This window comes from Typopeltis vanoorti, chromosome 19 (genome assembly GCF_054136105.1).
Source record: "Typopeltis vanoorti isolate ZY-2024b chromosome 19, IOZ_Tvanoo_1.0, whole genome shotgun sequence".
Taxonomy (NCBI): domain Eukaryota; kingdom Metazoa; phylum Arthropoda; class Arachnida; order Uropygi; family Thelyphonidae; genus Typopeltis; species Typopeltis vanoorti.
Window position 1 is genome coordinate 51,367,414 of NC_143567.1, and position 19,959 is coordinate 51,387,372.

General features: G+C 34.4%; 1 protein-coding gene across 1 annotated transcript in view; it reads right to left on the reverse strand.

Annotated features, from left to right (window-relative positions):
* Positions 1-19,959, reverse strand: part of LOC150096080 (serine-protein kinase ATM-like) — a 250,619-nt gene that overhangs the window by 40,898 nt on the left and 189,762 nt on the right. Inside the window, exon 16 of the mRNA XM_090409613.1 lies at positions 10,253-10,495. Within this exon, the coding sequence (XP_090265739.1) occupies positions 10,253-10,495 (243 nt within the window). The remainder of the gene's footprint in view (positions 1-10,252; positions 10,496-19,959) is intronic.

Sequence of the window (19,959 nt, forward strand, 5' to 3'; positions counted from 1 at the left end):
TTCAAAAGTATTTTTATTTATCAACATAATCTCCCTTAAGACTAATACATTTATTCCAGTGATGCTCCAGTGCCATTATCCCATCCCTGTAGTGGTTCTCAGTAAGATCAGCAAAATACCCCTCTACAGCTGCAATCACTTCTTGATTCGAAGAAAAATGCTGACCAGTGACAAAGTTTTAGTTTTGGGAACAGACAGAAGTCAGAGGGAGCCAAATCTGGATGTTCCAACAATTCATAGTGCAGATCCCTTATTTTCCCATTGCTAAAACACCTTTGTAGGCAGGTGCATTGTCCTAATGAAAGATGATTTTTTTCTTCTGCAAACTGGGTCTTTTCTCATGAATTTTTTCATCTAGTCTGGTTAAAAGATCGAAATAATATTCCCCAGTTATTGTTTTACCCTTTTCAAGATAATTAATAAACAAAATGCCTTTAGTATCCCAAAACACCAATGCCATGACCTTTTCTGCATTGTTCAGAGATTTTCATGCGAGTGCGTTTTTGATCTGCTGTGAGCAAACGTGGCATCCATCTTGCACAAAGCTTTTTCATATGCAATTCTTCGTGCAAACTATATCCTACACATTCTTTTGAAATGCCTATAGTCTCAGCAATTCCACACACTTTGACTTGACGGTCATCCAATACCATATCGTGCACTTGATCAATGATTTCTGGTGTTGTTACATTTTTTGGATGTCCTTCACGTGGATCATCTTCAATGCTGGTGTATGGCAAACTCGGCAGCCCATTTCTTAATTGTCGAAAATGAAGGAGAAGAGTGCCAATAAACTTTTATGAACAGCTGTATAAAACAAACTACTTGATAGAATGACTTGCAATTTCACATGGGTACTTATGACAGATGTACCAACTTAGGGAAAAAAAAAAAAAAAAAATCTTGCTCATAGTGTTGCCATCTATGGCCGAGAACAAGAACTTTTCAGATCACCCTCTTATAATCAAAAGTACACAAGTATATGGAGTTCCAGGCTGAGCAGTAGAATTTAATCACTTTCTGCTATGTGATCTACTCCTCCTACCTAGTTAATAAGTAGACACTTTGAGGGATAACGATTCCATATACACTTTTTTTTTTTTTTTTTGGTATTTTGGAGAAATTCTACAAGATCAGTGGATTAACTGCTAATGTAGACAAGACAAAATTAAAAGTTTTTGGAAAGTGGGATCTCAGAGGCATTCTTTTTGGACTAACCTCTAAGAGAGAGAGAGAGATAGAGAGAGAGAGCCCCTCACTATACTTTCCTTCTCCACTTACTCAATATTACCAGTTCAAGAACTTATATACAAAAATATTAATACCTTAGAAGACTAGAAATTGGAGCCACTTTTCTTTTCTGCTAATGCCATAGTACTTAAAACTATAATCTTCCCTGCTCAGTTGTGCATAATAAATATTATAGACATTACAGAAAATGAAGAAAAGCAATTATATTGTAAACCTGTGCTTTTTTTGGTCCAGCTAATACCAAGCAGTTAATAAGTAATTTCTTAAACTAACAAAGAAGCATGGAGGCTTTGGGCTTCCAGTCTTAAAATTCTGCTATTCAAGCAATATAGATTCAAAAATCCTTAAAATGTTGCAGACTTTCTCTGGTATTACCTAGGTTTTCATTGTCCCCTATTGGAGTAAATGACTATACAGATCCAAAAGCTGAGAATGTTGTAGCAGTCTTAGAGTTAAACACAGAATGTTGTAGTATTCAGGCATTGACATTCTTTCCATTAATAAAAGTAAAATTTGCTATAAAGAAATCTTTAATCTCTTTTTCCAAGAACTTCTATGGTTAGGTACTGAGAATAACTTAGTTTCATAACTAGGGTGGCCAGACGTACTCCATTTTGGGGTATAATACCCCATTTACTGAATTAAATTTATAAAATACCTCTTTTGTAAAATCTTAAATGGGATACGAAAAATACAACTTTTCAGTGTTTCGGACATAATATCCATTTTTCAGTTTTCTGTACTAAATAAATATTGACTATTGCCTTTACTGGGAATGCCACCAAGTAAGCAAAATGTAAACGCTACAAATCATATAATACCAAGATCATACAATTTGAGCATTCTCAAAGACTCAAAAAACAACTTTGTATCCTACTTATATAGATTGTTATAGGATATTTATATTATGCTTACTTTGTAATGCTCAGCACCTGTCACAGGCCCGACATGAGGGGAAATACGGGCTCCCGTGGTCACTACTTGAGATCTTTTTTATTTCATTGCATTAATGTAAGGCAGAAAATTCTATAAATACTACTTTAACCCTTTTCACAGAATGTCCTCTTCATCATCATCAAATACAGAAGAAGAAAAAATACAGAGGTTGAATCAAGAGAAAAAAAAGAAGATAAAACATCAGAATTATTTCAACAAGGAGTGGCAGAAAACTTACACCTCGGTGATTAAAGGAAGAACTGTTGGTAAGGCGAAATGTTTATGGTGCAATTGTGAATTTTCCATAATAAATGGAGGTGTTTATGACCTTAAAAAGCATATGCTAAGTAATAAGCATAAAAAAGGGAAAGTATTTGCTAGTAATCCAACTTTAAATTCATTTTTTATTTCCTCGATGTCGTCATTAGTTTCGACTGAAGAACAAAAGACTGTTGCCACCGAAGCTATGTTTGTTAATCACACAGTGAAACATGCACATAGCTATTGATTATCGGATTGCATCAGTTCATTATTCAAAACATTAATTAGTGATTCAAAAATCGCTTCTCAATTGACATGCGCATGAACAAAAATATCTAAAATAATAACAAATGTTTGAGCAAAAGACTGTATATCTACAGTTGTCGAGAATTTAGGAGAAAACCAGCCATTTTCAATTGCAACAGATTCATCAAATAAAGGAAACATTAAAATGTTTCCTTTAATGTGTAGATATTTTTAGTGGAGGAGTTCAAACAAAACTTTTGAGTTTCTTTAACAGCTAGTCAGAAACTTCAAAGGATATTTCACTTTACTTACTTCAAACGTTGAAGGAGCTGAATTTAAATCCAGAACATTGTTAGTTTTTGCAGTGATAATGCTAATCTAAATTTTGGTATCAATCAGAGTGTATTTACAGAATTAAAGAAATTTAATAAGGATTTAATAGATATGGGGTGTCTTTGCCATGTCTAACACAATGCAACAAGAAAAGCTACAAGCTGTTTAGAAGTTGATATAGAATGTGTAATTTTAAAAACATATAATGAATTTAGTTCACATAGTAAAAGGTTAGAAAATTTAAAAGAACATTATGAATTTTGCGACCTAGAATATTCAGATCTAATGCGTCATGTTCCTACAAGATGGTTGTCACTCCTTCCAGCAGTAGATAGGCTAAACAAAAATTTTGAGCCAGTGAAAAACTATTTTCTATCTTTGTTTACAAGATTTTTTTTCGAACGAATTACCTGAAGTCTACCTTTCTTTCTTTTCAAATGCAGCAACCTGTGTCCAAAACGTAATTTGTAATCTAGAGCAGGATGGTCCAATTATAATAGAACTATTTAACCTAATGGCCAATCTAAGAAACTCTCTACTGCCTAAATTAAATGATCATTTTTATAGATTCGTTGCTATACAAAAATTGAAATCTTGTCACAAACCAGTAGAGGTAAATTTGTTTAAGAAAAGGGCAGACGATTTTCTGAAAACTTTAATTCAGTATATTGAAAAAAGATTTAGTTTTGAAAATAATAAGTATGAGTATCTTAATATATTCAAATTACATGAATTAGCACATTTTGATCTTTTCTTAAAAGTTATAGATTTATTTAAAATTTTCAATATTAATATTGATTTGCTATATGAAGAGTACGTCCTGTTAAAATTGTTCCATAAAAATATTGACACAAAAGAATCAAAAATATCACAGATATTTGGATAAAATTTTTAAATGCATACAATGTACCTAATATTGAAAAAATTATTAATTTTGTTTTTGCTTTGCCTCACTCAAATGCAATGAGTGAGCGAGTATTTAGCTTAATGTTCAACTCTTGGAAAAAGGATAGGAACAGATTAGACCTAAAAACTGTTGAGGGAGAATCACTGATGAAAACCAATTACAATATGTCATGCAAAGAATTTTATGCAGTTGTATTAAAAAATGAAAAATTGCTGAAAGAAATTCACTCAAATAAAAAATACTGTTAGGTAAATACTTCTCTTTTGATAAAATAAATCAGGTTTATCGAATTTATATTGTAAATGATTATGCAAAGCATATCATGAGAATATTTCTAAAAGTTTACATTAGTGTTCATAATCTTATTATAATTGTTCGTTCTTTATGTTTGATAGTGTGATTATCCCCAAGGCCAATAATGAATACCCCAAAATCTACGTATGATACCCCAAAACCAAATTTTTAATCTGGTCACCCTATTCATAACTTACTGAAGTTACAGGATATTCTAACGGGAGAGATCTTGCTTGGAGAATTGCATATGGTCTCCTTCCAGTTAATACCATCAAATGGAGGTACTTTAACATTGGAGATCCAATCTGTGACATCTTTTACCAATCAGAAGTAGAACATGCATTCTACAGCTGCCCTCTTGTCCTGCATATTTGGAACAGATTATGTCATATGTTGGGCATTTCATTACTTACAAAAGAACAGGTTATTTTTTTGCAGTACCCATCACCTATCAGAAATGGGAAGAGGATTTTGATTTTTTTATAATTATGAATTAAAATACCATTTATAGAATGTTAGAAAGAAACAGGAATTTGAAAACCAGCAATATGACATCCAAATGCTTTATAATATTGCATTGTGGAAAGTTTATTGTTCAGTCAGACGATTTTTGTATTTAGAAAGAAGCATTCTAGGAGATATCAAATTTTTGACTAGGTGGTGTAGATCACCCACATTATGCAATATTCACCTGGGGGAGATAAAATTCTGTTTATTTTTGCTATGAGAGGTTTTTTAAATGGTTCCATCATCTTAATTCAATGGGGTCTTTATGGTCAATTGCAGGAATGACTGGAGAGCACTCCCAGGCAGAGAAGGCCAACTCAAGGTGGTTAAACTCAGATAAGGCTAACCACCAAGGTATCAGTCATCTTTGCACTTTAGTTTCAATTGGTCTTTTGGTTGTTCATCTACATGAGATTGGTGAAAAAGGAAAACTGATAGCCTTTGGCTATGTGATGATATAAAAAAGCTGAGGACTTTTCTCTATCTCTCATACTATCTATCTGTCTTTTCTTTCTCCTAATACTACCAGGCTCTCTTACACCTCTATACTAACTACTCTAGGCCTATGATGACGACCCCTTTACTTTTTCACCTCAATAAACGTCAAAACTGGTCTGAGTAGTGGCCTTTCCCATAATGCATCACATATGTATATAAAGATATGTGTGTGTTGCATTATGAGATACTAAGGAAATTGATGTGAAGTCATTAGCCTCTATACACAAGTTACTTCACATGAAAATTTTGGTTTGCTTGCACTTGGATAAAGGATTAAACCCAGAATATAATTTCTTGGCATCTTTAATTTATAGTGGTACTGAGACATTGAAATTCCAGCAAGCTTGTTGACATTTGCTGTTTTTTAAACAGACAACAAGTGTTACTGACTATAAATAAAATACTTTTTATAGATTAATTGGTAAGTTGATAGAAAATACCATTAGCATTTCAACATGTAATTTTGAATCCTAAAAATGGAAAAACAACACAATGAATTCATATTCAAATTCAATGTGTTGAAATTAATTAGACTTCCTTTTCATCCAAGACAAAAAACTTTTCAATTTGTTACTCAATTATTGAATCTCAGTTACTTTCTTCTATTTTTGTTTAATAGATCTTCTTTGAATTCACATCTTTGTACCATTTTCCTATACTCTTGTTATTATTATTATTACGTGACACCTCCAAGGACTCATCGACAGAAGGTACTGTACTCTCCATCTCCACCAAACTACACAGAACTGCTACTACCATCATCATCTAAGTAGATGGCATTGTATGTAGATGATGATGCTACTACCATCATCATCTACATACAACGCCATCTACTTCCCAACACCAGTTGTCAGACATTTAAGTAGCAAATCTAATAGGTACTGTTCACTTAAGAATCAAAGATAGGCAACTGGGAAGAGACTTTCACATAGCATTTTAAGGAATGTGAATCATGAATGTGTCTCCACCAGCTGGCAGCAAAAATTTGCAAGTACTGCCAGTCATATGGTAGAACAATCCCAGAATTGAAATGTCCAAGTATGGCTTTTGTTCTTTTGATAAAAATATTCTTTGATGGCCAATATATCCAAGCTATTACTTATAGATTTTGGGATCACTGTTATCACAACAGTGTTGTGTCATTTGGAGATGAACACATACTGCAAGAAAAACTGGAAAAATACCAATAGCCTTCTGAGAATCCTTAAGATTAACTGGAAAGACAAGCGTACTGGAATTAGTGTTTTGGCTGAATCAAACTGTACTAATGCAATGATTAACCATCACCTCACCAACTCTGATCTATTAGTCATGTCACATATGACAAATAGCTATCTTCCAAAACAGATTTTCTTCTTGGAATTCAGGCAGATCCTGGAAAGAGAAGTAGTTCAATAATAACCTCAAGGCAAATTAGGGAAAAAAATGTAAATTTGACGCTGACAACCATATGTCTCTGACTCTTGATTGCTTAGATGGAGAAAAGTAGTATTCAAAATTTCTGATGCAAAACACTTTATGTGCATAGAACTAAACTTGGAAGATAGTGCCACAAAATTTCTGATGGAAATAAATATGTCATTACCTGGAAGTAACTACTGTGACAACATATGCAGTCGTGGAGACAGGCTTCTCTCCAATAACTGAGAATATCAGAAAACATGGTATGCTTAATAATCAAGCAACACCACATCCACTGAATTCAGCCACATGATACCACACTAAGTAGATGACAAAACACTATGCACATAATATATAAAACGGAATATATATATATATATATATATATATATATATATATATATATATATATATATAAAACGGAAAATTTCAAGGAAAAAATTAAATGAAACAACAGAAAAAGCAAAACATGACCCAATACACAGCATAAAACATAATTAAAAAGAAAACATCCAAGAAAAATAAATACAATATAAATTTATATAACACAGGGTAAAACAAGCAAACATACTTTCATCTATGTAAACAACATAATTTCTTGCTTTCGGATAAAATAACACGGTTTCAGTTTAGATAAAATAACACATTTTACACTCCATGGCAAAAACTGGCAGTGAAAGGCAAAAAGCTTACATGACTCCATTAAATGCCTCTCAACTGAAGAAGATTTGTAAGGAGAGCTCAATAAATCGCATTTCATGACTAATAAAGAAGCTGATAGAATTTACCCCAACAGTTAAGACTTCCTTAGCAACCATTCTGCAAGCTGTTATAATAATTGAACACTTAACTCATCAGAACACAAGATGACTTCAGTTGCTCAAGACATATTCATCAGGTTCAGAAACACAGAGCAAGAAGCCATGTAGACACTGGCAGTTTACCTTATGAATATCCTGATTGTTGACAAGCTGTATCTTATTACCACAAATACAATGTTTCTAACAGTTAAGCGAATGGAGCTTTGTGTCAACTGGCAAGCACTGAATCTGAAGAATGCACATGCACATTAAATGACTTTGAATCAAATTTCCAAATGCTCAACAAGTCAACCAAGAAACCTAGCCAAGAAACGAGGCAACCAGTATGCCCAATCACATAACATTAATGCCCTTATTGGGATCGGACATTTACCTGCCTAGTGCATTTTGAATACCAATAAAATGATATCAGCTAAATGGAATCACTGTTCCCTAATTCTGGGACAGTGATTCCATTTAGCTAATACCATTCATAAATCACAAATTTGTTGTGCACAAATATGAAACGCGCGCGCGCGCGCACGCACGCACGCACGCACACACACACACGCACACACACACACACACACAGTTGTTGGTTTATGTCACTTTGTCCATACTAATCGATATAAATTAACTTTATATCATTTTTTCCTGCTGGTGACAAAACTTTTCACCACAGATTGGGAAATGCACAATCGATGGAGTCTCTCTAAAAGAAGTCTGAAAGGTTAGTCAGTAATCCACTGAGAACCACAGAAGACTCTTTACTCTAGTTTTTCAAAGACAGAAATGCTTATCCATCCTTTCAATTAACTGCATTAAAACCTCAAACATTCAAAGAACAGAAGTAACAGTCATCGGTATGTTTGCAGGGTTCCCGCCATACCATGGGAATTCCGAAATGGAAAGATTTTTGTTCTCCCTTCGACCAACTTCTAAGTTCTTCTACACAAACGGAACATACTATATGCAGCACCCATAGCTTATCTAAGTCACCAAGTTTCATCCCAAAATACGCATAGTACACTTTTTTCACAAAATCTGTAATGTCTCTTTGTTGTTTTTTTACCACTAACTCCCCACATATGTAGCAGAAAATGTTAGGTGAATTTTTGCAACCTCTTGAAGCCATTAAAAACACCACTTAAAACACAGTTAAAGGAATAACGAATGACATCAACGCCATTACATGACACTACGTAAAAACATTAAAAAAAACGCAAACGCATTAAATTAAATCTTCACACTAACTTTGAAAATATGCCCCTTTCAGAAATATGATAACCTAAAGTTCAACTAAAGAATTACACAAGAAAATGTCTACGATAACAGGAAAGTCATCGGTTATCTCGGTGAATCAGATTCAAAGTAGCCACCTGCACTTTTATCTGCATTCCTCCCTCCCTCTCCTATTTTAAGAATGAGAAGTTTCGTGGAAATTTTTTATTTACCATAAAAAGGCACTTTAAAAAAGCACTTATACAATTAACTAGCTGTAAATAAAGGAGAATGAAAATAAATACCAATGAGCTGAATTTAAATCCAAATACTGCTAATAAAAATGATAAAATTAGAAATTGGATAAAATTCATGAGTGATGGAATTTTGTTACTATTATTTCTGATTTCAGCACTTAAAAATCTACAAGAATCAGTTATTATTTCTCAGACAACTTTTTCATCCCAGGCCTGTGTTGTCAGTCTTCCAACTCATTCCAAAGATTTCACAAATACAGTTACTCAGCATTGCTTAATGTTAATGCTCTCTGAAACTTGGCTAAATAACAATAAGTATGTTAACTTGCCTAGCTTGAATAGTGTCATGCAAAATGAGGCAAGACTCTGAACAAATCAGTGGGGTGGTCTGTTACAAGCACTTTGTTATTCAACATCTCGATATTATTAACCGACAAATGATGGGAATGTTCTGCAGGCATCAAGCTGATGGGAGATATCTGTGCTGCTGAATGTCTTTTGATTAAAGAAGAATCTGGTCAACAATAATATATTTCTCCAAACCAATCGATTGAAGATAAAGATTTCATTCATTTTCTTCTGCCTTATACCAGTAACAGTGCTGCTCATTGAAAAAAAAAAAAGAAAAAAAAAAGCACAATTGGAAGAACAATGGCACATTGCACCCTTCGATTAGAAAAGGCCTAAGTTCGATTCTTGTCATGACAGGAGGAATCTTTATACGGACTTTTTCAATTGACGTGAGTTAGTCAATCTCATGCGGAGGTGGCGGGGTTTTTTCCTTCCCGGAAACTTGGGTTTTTTCATCCCGCATACAGTCAAAATAGTCCTTCGGAACACACTCAATTTACAGACAAAAAATACTACTTGGGGTGGGCAATAGATGCCGTTGATGTGGATGATTGGTAGCAGAAGTTCGGTGTAGTGGTGGAGACAGAGTTGTACAGTAGGTGTCCTCCTGATGAGTCTTTGGACTCCTTGGAGGTGTCACAAATAATAATATATATATATATATTATCAAATACCAATGATTTGAAATGGTGTCTTCTTTAATTTTTGATTGTACTTCAATTTTTTTAGTATTGTAGCATTTTCAGAACTATGTTAAACTGAATCCATGACAAAAGATAACACATAATAAATGCATCTATTTCTTACAATGCATATATTTAAAAAAAAAAGTTTCCATGTAGTAGCAGCTTAAACATTTTTAACTGACCACTTCATTTGAAACAGAATAAGAGAAAAGTAATGTTTATTCAGTAATTATTAAATTTGTTATGTGTTTTATGTAATGTATTCTATATTTGGTTTCAAGATTTCCCTTATAAATTTATTACCTCCAGAATTATTTTGTCCAAGAAGAATTTTAACAATTCAACTGGAAATAACATGACATTCCACTCTACAATATCTGATTTTACATGGATATTTTCTTTTGATAATATCAGCATTTTGGCAAAAGCAGGTATTATAGAGTTGAGAATCTGTGTATACAGTCCTGGTTTTTCCTTATGGCTTCTGTCCCCAATACGAGCAAAGGTGTTTAAACATGCCTGAATAGACTTGAGCTCAAGTAAATGCTAAAATAAAATAAAAAGAATATTAAAAACAAACAAAAATATTAATAATAATTTTACTTTTATTTTTTGCTATTTTTTTAAATAATGCCTTTCATATAACATTTATTTCACTAATTCTTGGATAAAGATACTTCTATAAATAAAAATGTATTCATCTTTCATGTCTCAATAATAAATTTCTAAAAGGAAACAGTTCTTTATGTCACCAGTATAAAATATTAAACTTTGATTACCTTAGGGCATTTAAAAGAGTATCTAAACACAAATTAACTTAACTTAACCTGTTTCCAGTCATTAGAATTTATAAAGATCAAACAAAGTGTCTGTGGTCGCTCTCTCATACATAGCACAATATCCATGATACCCTGTGTTATCATAGGCTAGTGTTTCGAGAACCTATCTGTTTATGATACTAGTAAAAGACTGCACCACTCAAACTGAACTGAAGGTAATTGTTAGTCAAAGGAATCTGAGCATGCCACCTCAATAAATACACAATGAGAGGTACTTAGATGGGTAGTCTACAGGTATGTTAACCACGACAATCAATACTGCACACTATATTGGTATAAAGAACTCTGTCAATGGTCACATGGAGCAATGAATTAAACTGCCGCTTTTTTCAGTTGGATGGGTGAGTGTGGCTGATACCTGGTAATGCCTTATGTTGAAGTGAATAACCCTAACTGTAAAGTTTGGTTTAGGATGTCTGACAGTCCCGAGCTGCATCTCATCTCCTAGTATAAAACACTTGTGGATAATGCCATGCATCTTACACTGTGACACATTAACAAACAGATCCACATAAAAAATGAATTACATCAATAATGAGTACTCATACAACATCATTTAAAGGAATATATGTGCAAAAATTTTGGGCCTACACAGAGCCTGATTTAAATCCAACAGAACACATTTGGGATGAAATGGAAAGTGTGTGTGTGTGTCCAACAATGATACACATATCAGTGATCTTGTTAAAGAAAAACAAACCAAAATACTTGAAATACCTGACTGATATTTATCACTCACTGATGGATTCTTAGAAGGATGGAAAGTGTGATTCAATAACATATATATAATTTAGGTTTCTCTGAAATATAGTACTGGCCTGTTACTCATTTCAATATAATGTATATTAACAACAAAAGTATTTAAACAAAACTTCAGCAATTCCATTGCTAGATCCATCTTTCTGAAGGCAAAAGTATGTACGCTGAAAGATATCTGAATTAATAATTTAATATTTTTCTATATTTTTGCACAAACTGGAAGTAAAAAATTCCTTGAGCACATTCGCAGTTTTCGTACTTTCCATCATTTGTAAAGAAAACAATAACTAAATGTGATTCAATATATAAGAATAACTTTCTACTGTGATATTTCTATTTGGCAAAACCATTTGATAGGTTATTACATGAGAAGGTTTCTAAACTGCAAAAGACAAGTTGAGATAATCAGACAGTAATCAATAAAAAGGAAAATAACTCTTTATGATAATGATATTGTGAATGAATTGCAAGAGAGGCTCTTGAAGAAGTCTGGAATAGACCAGAAAAGTCACTACTTAAGCAAAGATAAGAGATTAACATATGTGAGGTTTCAGATTTTGAAATTCAGATAATGTAAGACCATATATTCTATTGGTGATAGTAGAGGAGTTGGAGGAGGCAAGGGATCATGGGATGAGGATTAACTGGAAGCTAGAGTTTAGGGACACACTGCAAGATGGTGGACTAGCTAGAAGAGCAACAGAGGTAAGTATGAGGTGATTCCATTGCAGAAATCCTGGACATAGTTTTTTTCTTCTGCTTGAATTTCAGGATAAAATTCAAGCAAAAACTTCAGAAAATGTACAAAAGCAAATATTATTCCAATAATATTATTTGCTTCTGTACCTTACATAGTACAAAATCTGACAGCCCTCAATATTTACATCAATTCCACTAAATTTCTTGCTATTATTCATATTTACTGCAATGTCATTCAATTACAACTATTTTTTTACTAGCTACAGATGTTTTTTTAAAAGAATCTACACTAAACACAATATTTATAACACTGAAAAATCTTTTACCCCCCCTTTCTTTTTAAGTATGTGAATTAATGAACGAACACCAACTAATAGCAAAATACCTTTAATTCCTTCCAATGACACTGTGTAGTGCATGCTTAGTCAACCTCAACCTGTTAATATTACAAGCTCTTTTTAAACCCCCAAACATGAGAAAACATTTAACACATTGATGCTGTGTCTGTGGACAGGTTCAGCAATAAGTTGAAGCTGGATGGTGAATGGATGTTGACTCACAGTTGTCTGTGTGTTTGCAAACTTAAGGGAAAATAGCAAAAAATAAAAAAAAATAAAAAAATAAAATAAAAAAGTGATAGCCAGTACAGTAAACCAGAACCTATGAAAATTGCTATAGAATAAGACAAAAACAGAATATCTGTGAGAAAAGGACTGATGTGTATGTGCTAAGACAAAAGTCAAAAGTCTGGAGGTGTCTGAGGGAGAAAAAGGTACAGAAGAAGTATGTTAGGTTTGTGCAGGAGATATACAGAAATGTGAAGACAAGAGTTCAGACCTGCCTGGGAGAGACAGAAAGTTTTCAAGTGACAGTTGGCTTGCATCAAGGGTCAGCATTAAGTCCATTCCTGTTTAATATTGTGATGGAGGTGGTGACGGAGGAGGCGAGAGAAGACATACCTTGGACAATGTTGTATGCAGATAACATTTCTTCTCTTGATTCTGTGTGCAGAATCAAGAGAAGTGGCAGCTAGACTGGAAAGGTGGAGGAAAGTACTGGAAGAGAGAGGTATGAGACTGAGCAGAAGTAAGACAGAGTATATATGTTGCAAAGTAGATGGCAGCCGGGAGACAGATCTGGAGCTGGAAGGAAATGTCATCAGGAAGGTTAGGGTAGATACTTAGGTTCAACAGTGAAAGAGAATGGAGAGGCTGAAAAGGAAGTGGGATGCAGGATACAAGTGGGATGGAGGAACTGGAGAGAGAGAGAGAGAGATGGCTGGAGTGCTATATGATAAGATGGTGCTGATCAATCTAAAAGGCAAAATCTACAGGACAGTAGTGAGACTAGCTATGACGTATGCTATGGAAACTGGCCCTGAGGAAAAATAACATCATTAAGTATAGGTAGCAGAGATGAGAATGCATAGGTGGATGTGTGGTGTGACCAGAAGGGATCGTCTGAGAAATGACTATGTAAGGGAAACGGTGAAAGTTACGAACTTAGGAGCGATGATATAGAAGGCAAGGTTGAGATGGTTTGGTCATGTGATGAGGAGGGAGGATGAGTAGGTCATGCAGATGAATGTGCAGGGGAGGAGGACTTGAGAATGAAGAACTTGGATGTAGTTACAGCCCAAGACAGGAGGATGTGGAGAAGACTTGTTGAGAACAGCAACCTTACTTAAGTGTGACAAGCTGCAGAAGAAGAAGAATTACTCTCATACATAAGATGCCACAGAGCCTAAGACAAATAAATGCTACATATGGGATGAGATCAAGACCAAAGTAATTGGTAAAGAGCTGGAGATTGTAGTCCTTGGGAATACTTCATGGAGAAGGCTATTCCACAGAAACTGAGCCAGATAGAATAAAAGATGACTGGGCATATCAGGTTCAGTAAGTCAGTAGTTCAACTATAAACTTCCTGTAAACTTATAAGAAATGAGGATTTATTTGGTCCCTCCCCATTTAGACTAAGAAATGGATGCATACTAGCTCTCCTGAACAACACCTGAAGGAAATATCAGAAAAAACAAATGGCCAAAGCGAGCCTGTGAGAGAGGAATTATTAATCAACAAAAGATCTCTTTTCTGAATAGTGTTAAGAATTTTTAGAGGCGTCTTAGGTGCATGAAGCAAATGTGAAAGCAATATTCCAAGGCTGGATGGATTTGAGATTTGTATAAAGCAAGCAACAGGACAGAAAATAAATAACATCTCTACCAAAAAAGAATGCTATACTGTTTGGAAGCTGAAGATGTTACAGAGGTGATGTAATTATACCAGGAGGAAAAGAGTAAGAGATAAGTCTGATAAGTGATATCTGCTCTTGACTGTTGAGTATTATGAAAGGTAAATGGAGAAGAACAAAGTTAATTTTTGCAAGAAAACAGATAAAACTGTGTTTTGTAAGCAATGAAGGCAACTAGGTTGTTGTTGTCCCAATGAAGGATGGTGTGGAGATTAGTGTTTAGCATTTATTGTAGATAATTTTGTAGCTTGAGATGTTTGAGTACTACAAGGTTTGTCATATGAGCAAGATGGAGATTGCTATCATCAGCAAAACTGTGAATAGGGTTCAATAAAGGCAAGTCATTTATATACATGAGGAAGAAGGAAGGTGAAATAACTGAGGAACACCCGTATTAACAGGAAAATAAGAAGAGGAACACCTTCCACCATTACATGTAGTGAACCTGACTCCAACTGATGAAAGCTAAATAAAAGTCAAAATCTTCTACAAAAGTCTGAGTAGTGATCCTTCCTATAATGCAATTACAATTGCAACATGGGAAGGGTCATTCCATTTATAATTGAATGACTAGTTTTCTTTCTGGCAATCCAATTACAAAAGAAGGAGGATAGACCATAAGATGGCAATTGCTGAGAAATCCTCAATGCTAGAACCTATAAAATGCCTTGGAAATGTCAAGTGCAACACCATTTCTCCATACCTTTCCATGATGTGTTCAGAGGATCCACAGAAGATTTCCTGCTGAGGCCAGGAGACCTGCTATGGATCTTGATTGGAAAAATCTATATTAGTGGATGCTGATTAGTTGATAGTTCTCCAGACATCAAAGAAACTGACTACTGATGACCTTCTCCATTATTTTGGACAACACTGAAGTGAGAGCAGTACATCAGTAGGTTGATGTTAGACAATTATCACTTTTTTTTTCTTTTGAATTAGCTGTTCAGTGGCTTGCTTTCATGTTGTAGGGTGGATGCTGAGTATAATTTAATGTACAGATGATAAAATAGATATAAAGATAATGAAATAAAAATAAAAATAAATGAAAAGTTGTCTGAAAAAAAATCTATAAACCAAGGAGTAAGACAAGGATGCCCTCTGTCTCCAACACTTTTCAATATTTACATTCATGAAATATTAATACAGTGAACACCTTAAACAATCAAGGTATAGAAATTTCCTGGAATAAAAAGAGTATGCTATTATTTGCAGATGATCAGGAAATAATATCAGATAAGGAAGACAATTTACAAAGAGCAATATATAATTTAAACATTATAGTAGAACAGTTTGGAATGAAAATTTCCATAGAAAAAACAAAAACAATGGCATATTGTGGACAAACTACAGTTAGAAGCAAATTAATTATTAATAATAAAATAATAGAACAGATAAATACTTTCAGTTATCTTGGATGTGAAATATCATATGAAGGAGAAAAAGACATCAAATTAAAAACTTCAAAACTCAAACTGTAAAAACTTTTACAGTTTATAGCCCTGATAAATAGAACAACTCAACCCAAATATAGTATAAAAAGAAACACGCTTGAAAATATACAATACTTTAGCAGTGCCCACATTATTATATGGCATAGTTAAATCTTGAACGAAAGGGTTATTATATTGTAAAATATTTCATTCAGATTTAACAGGTACAAAAAAATTCCCAGAGAAAATGCTTGTATATAGGTATAAGTGAAATTGTTGACAGAAGTAACGAAATAATCATTTAATTGTAAATTCTCCTATGTATTATATTGTTAAGTGTCCTTGTAAAACCAATAAGGGTTGGAATTTAGTGAAAGTTATGTTAACATGAAAAAATTAGATCTAAGTATACAACGAGAGAAAAGGCAAGAGAGAGAGATCCTGATGCTCAGTAATGTAGAGACTTCAATTCTTTTGCATGCAAGAAACAGTTAGTGTGCAAAATTTTGCAGATATGCTCAGTGATTGGACTTACAAAACTGAACCAGGACTTTAGTATCTAATCAACTGTTAGATTGTCTTAGCTCTGAGTAAGAATTCATGTACAGTGTGGTTTTGAATTGCTAGTTTGTTATAGCCTGATAGTTCTTGAATCTAGAATAAGATAAATGCTTGTACAAGAATTTAGTTGAATAGGATCAAGTCAGAAATTTAACTGGTAGTAGATATTGTCTCATATTGTTTATGACTAGAAGTATTAAGATTATGTCTGGTTAATCATTTTAAATTTTGTAGAAGAGATTCAGTTTTGTTAAGCGATCTTAATATTTGTACATCGTATTAGAGTAATAAATAAACCTTTCTTTTTCTTATCTAACAAATTGTCTGATCTGTGAACTCAATGCACCACTCATAAAAATAGAACCAGTGCGAGTTAAATTGTGGGGATAGCTACGACTGGAGTAAGAGTAAAGATATACAAAGTTTTTTTGTAATTGGGAAATTTAACTGCTTGATTATCGAAGAGTGTGTCATTATGAGTTAACTCCCTGACAAGGAAGATTCTCCTGTCTAAGAATTTGGATGGCGCAGCTTTAACAAACAAATTTTTTCCTATTCTGACACGGAGTTAATTCCAGATTTGTATCAAAGAAATTTGGCTCTACCCATGGGCAATTTCTTTGTCTACCAAGTTTTGCACACATGAGCAATTTAAGTAGTGGTCACATAGCAAAAAGGGTGAAAGCAAGTGTGAGAAATTATATCAAGTAATGGGGGATATTCACTAAAGATAATAATTGTAAGATTTACTAATAACAAATTATAAACACACACACACAAGGTAAGAATTTAAGTTAAAGTAAAAAAAGAGAAATTCAACAATGGCGCAGCCGACAGGATTTGATTTACTCAATTAATCAAAAAGTGGTAAATCAAAGTGAGTAGGTTTTGGGTTACGATCAGGCAATTTAGGTACAAGGAGTTTTGATAACAGAAATTGTGTAAGAAGGAAAATTATAGTGCAAACTTATATATAAGTATGGCTCATCCATCAAGTTCTTGGATAGATGATTGCGAATTCTTTAGGACCATCAACCCACAGCAAGTCTTTCTGCAATTTTCTGGGGAGGAAACTAACGACGTTTTGGCTTTCATTAGCTACGTCAAAGAATTAAGAAAGTGAGTGGACTGACTTTCAGTTCCTTATCCTGCTGTGTAGTAAACTTGTAGGGAAGCAAAGAACTTCCTATATTCCTCCCCTATCCTGAAAGAAACTCTAGAAAACTCAAAATTTAAAGAGGTACTTATTTCCCAGTTTTCAAAATTGAGAAGCTTGGGGCCAAACTTATGGAAACTGCAGAGAAGTACGCAGGACAGAGAAAGCATCACGGAATTCTATAATAGGTCGTTGACCCTTGCTAACACTCTGAGTGTCTCCAACGAGGATAAACCCCACCTAGACTGGGTGGTTTTCCACCAATTCAGGCTGGGAGTGAGACAAGAACTAAGGGAGATGGCCTATAAAAGGAAAATAACAAATATCAAAGAGTGCTACAATGCCGTGAAGGAAAAAGAGCAAATGCTCAGAGACATTAGTCCCGCATCTGCTACCAGCTATGTTAATGTCATCAAAAAGGAAAGTGATTCCATTAGTAACCCTAAGACAGAGAAAGAGTCTCACGAGAGGAAGGAAAAAACTAAGAACCTAGATAAGAGTGAAGGGGACAGAGTTGAATCAGTCAACACCAACCGATTACCAGAAGGTATAATTGACATGAATGAAGTTCGATTATTAATTAAGCAAGAAGTCAAGCGTCTGCAACAGTCCGTCATGGGCGACCTTGATGCTGTTCTAGACCAACTGGTAATGGTATCCATGAAAACTTCTGAACTATCTCTCCCTCAGACTGAAAGGACTGCTGAGATAGTACATCAGGAAGTTGAAAGACTGCAACAACCCATGCTAGACATTTTGGATACTGTGATGAAGAAGTTGGCGACATTAACAACTCAAGATACCGCAGTGTCTCCTCTGAGATCAGAGAGAGTCAATGAACGAAGTGAGAGAAGGGAACTGCCTAGGTGTTGCGCATCTTGTCCACAATTGTTTTAGCAGCAGGAGAAGATCCAGCAGAGGCAATATTGAGAAATCAAAGTCCCACATGTATGCCAACAGAGCTTGGGTGGGAGATCGATGAAAACAGATACAATCCTTGGGAATAATAGTTAAAGGAAGCATATGTGGTAAACATTGTGACGCATTGCTAGACACAGGTTCCCAGACCTCTATTATTTCAGGAGATTACTTCAAAAGGATAGAACCCTATATGAGGAGACGAATTTTATATTTTAAAAGGCCAGTAAGACTATCAGGAATTTCAGCCTCCACAATTCATGTGACCAAGTCAGCACATTTGAGAGTATACTTACCTGAATTCAATATGTATGTTTGGCATGAGTTTTTAATCCTGCCCAGGATTTCTCTCCCACACGTTAAATTGATTTTTGGTAATGATTTTCTTGTAAAGAACAAATTCTCATGCGACTACTCATGGAATGAAGTACATCTCTTGGGTAGAAGAAGAAGAATAAATAAGGAGAATCAAGGATCACTGTATTCGAACAGATATAAGAACTCACTCGACATAGAAACGCAATGCGAAGATGATGTAGAGCAGGTTGAGGGAGTTGGAGAAAGGTTACCAGGCAATCAAATTGGTTCAGAAGCGGCTGCCACCTCAAGAGTAAAAGATCATTCTAAAGCTTATTGCGCATCAGACATCATACTACCCGTTGAGCTTGGTAATGTGGAAGAAGTTTATCCAAGAGCGACTAGGATCAATTTTATTAGTATTATTAATTGGCCTAGAAAACCAAGGTACAATAGGCACGCACCACATAGCCACAACAATGGAGAATTCACCTATGGCACGAGAGAAGTACATATTAATATAAGATATGAAATAGAAAAGGGTGAATCAAGGAATTTTGTTCAGACTAGATACAACCTGAGACCCAGACAAAACAGGCAAGTCCTCTCCAGAAATTGTGCATAGATGACATAAGGGAGAAAAATTTTTCAAAGAAAAAGTTTTTTTTGGAAGGGGAAACCTTTGTTAAATCTTGAATGAAAGGGTTATTATATTGTAAAATATTTCATTCAGATTTAACAGGTACAAAAAAAATTCCCGGAGAAAATGCTTGTATATAGGTATAAGTGAAATTGTTGACAGAAGTAATGAAATAATCATTTAATTGTAAATTCTCCTATGTATTATATTGTTAAGTGTCCTTGTAAAACCGATAAGGGTTGGAATTTAGTGAGTTATGTTAACATGAGAAAGTTAGCTCTAAGTACACAACGAGATAATTGGCTTAAAGAAATGACCTCAGGCAGTCACATATGCGAGGTCCAAGTTGCACGCGTGGAGAACGCAACGAGGAGACAACAGTACTGAGTGCAAGAATTTAAGGTGCCAGCCGGAAAAGAGTGACGTAAGAGGGAGAACAGCTCAGCAAGGATATA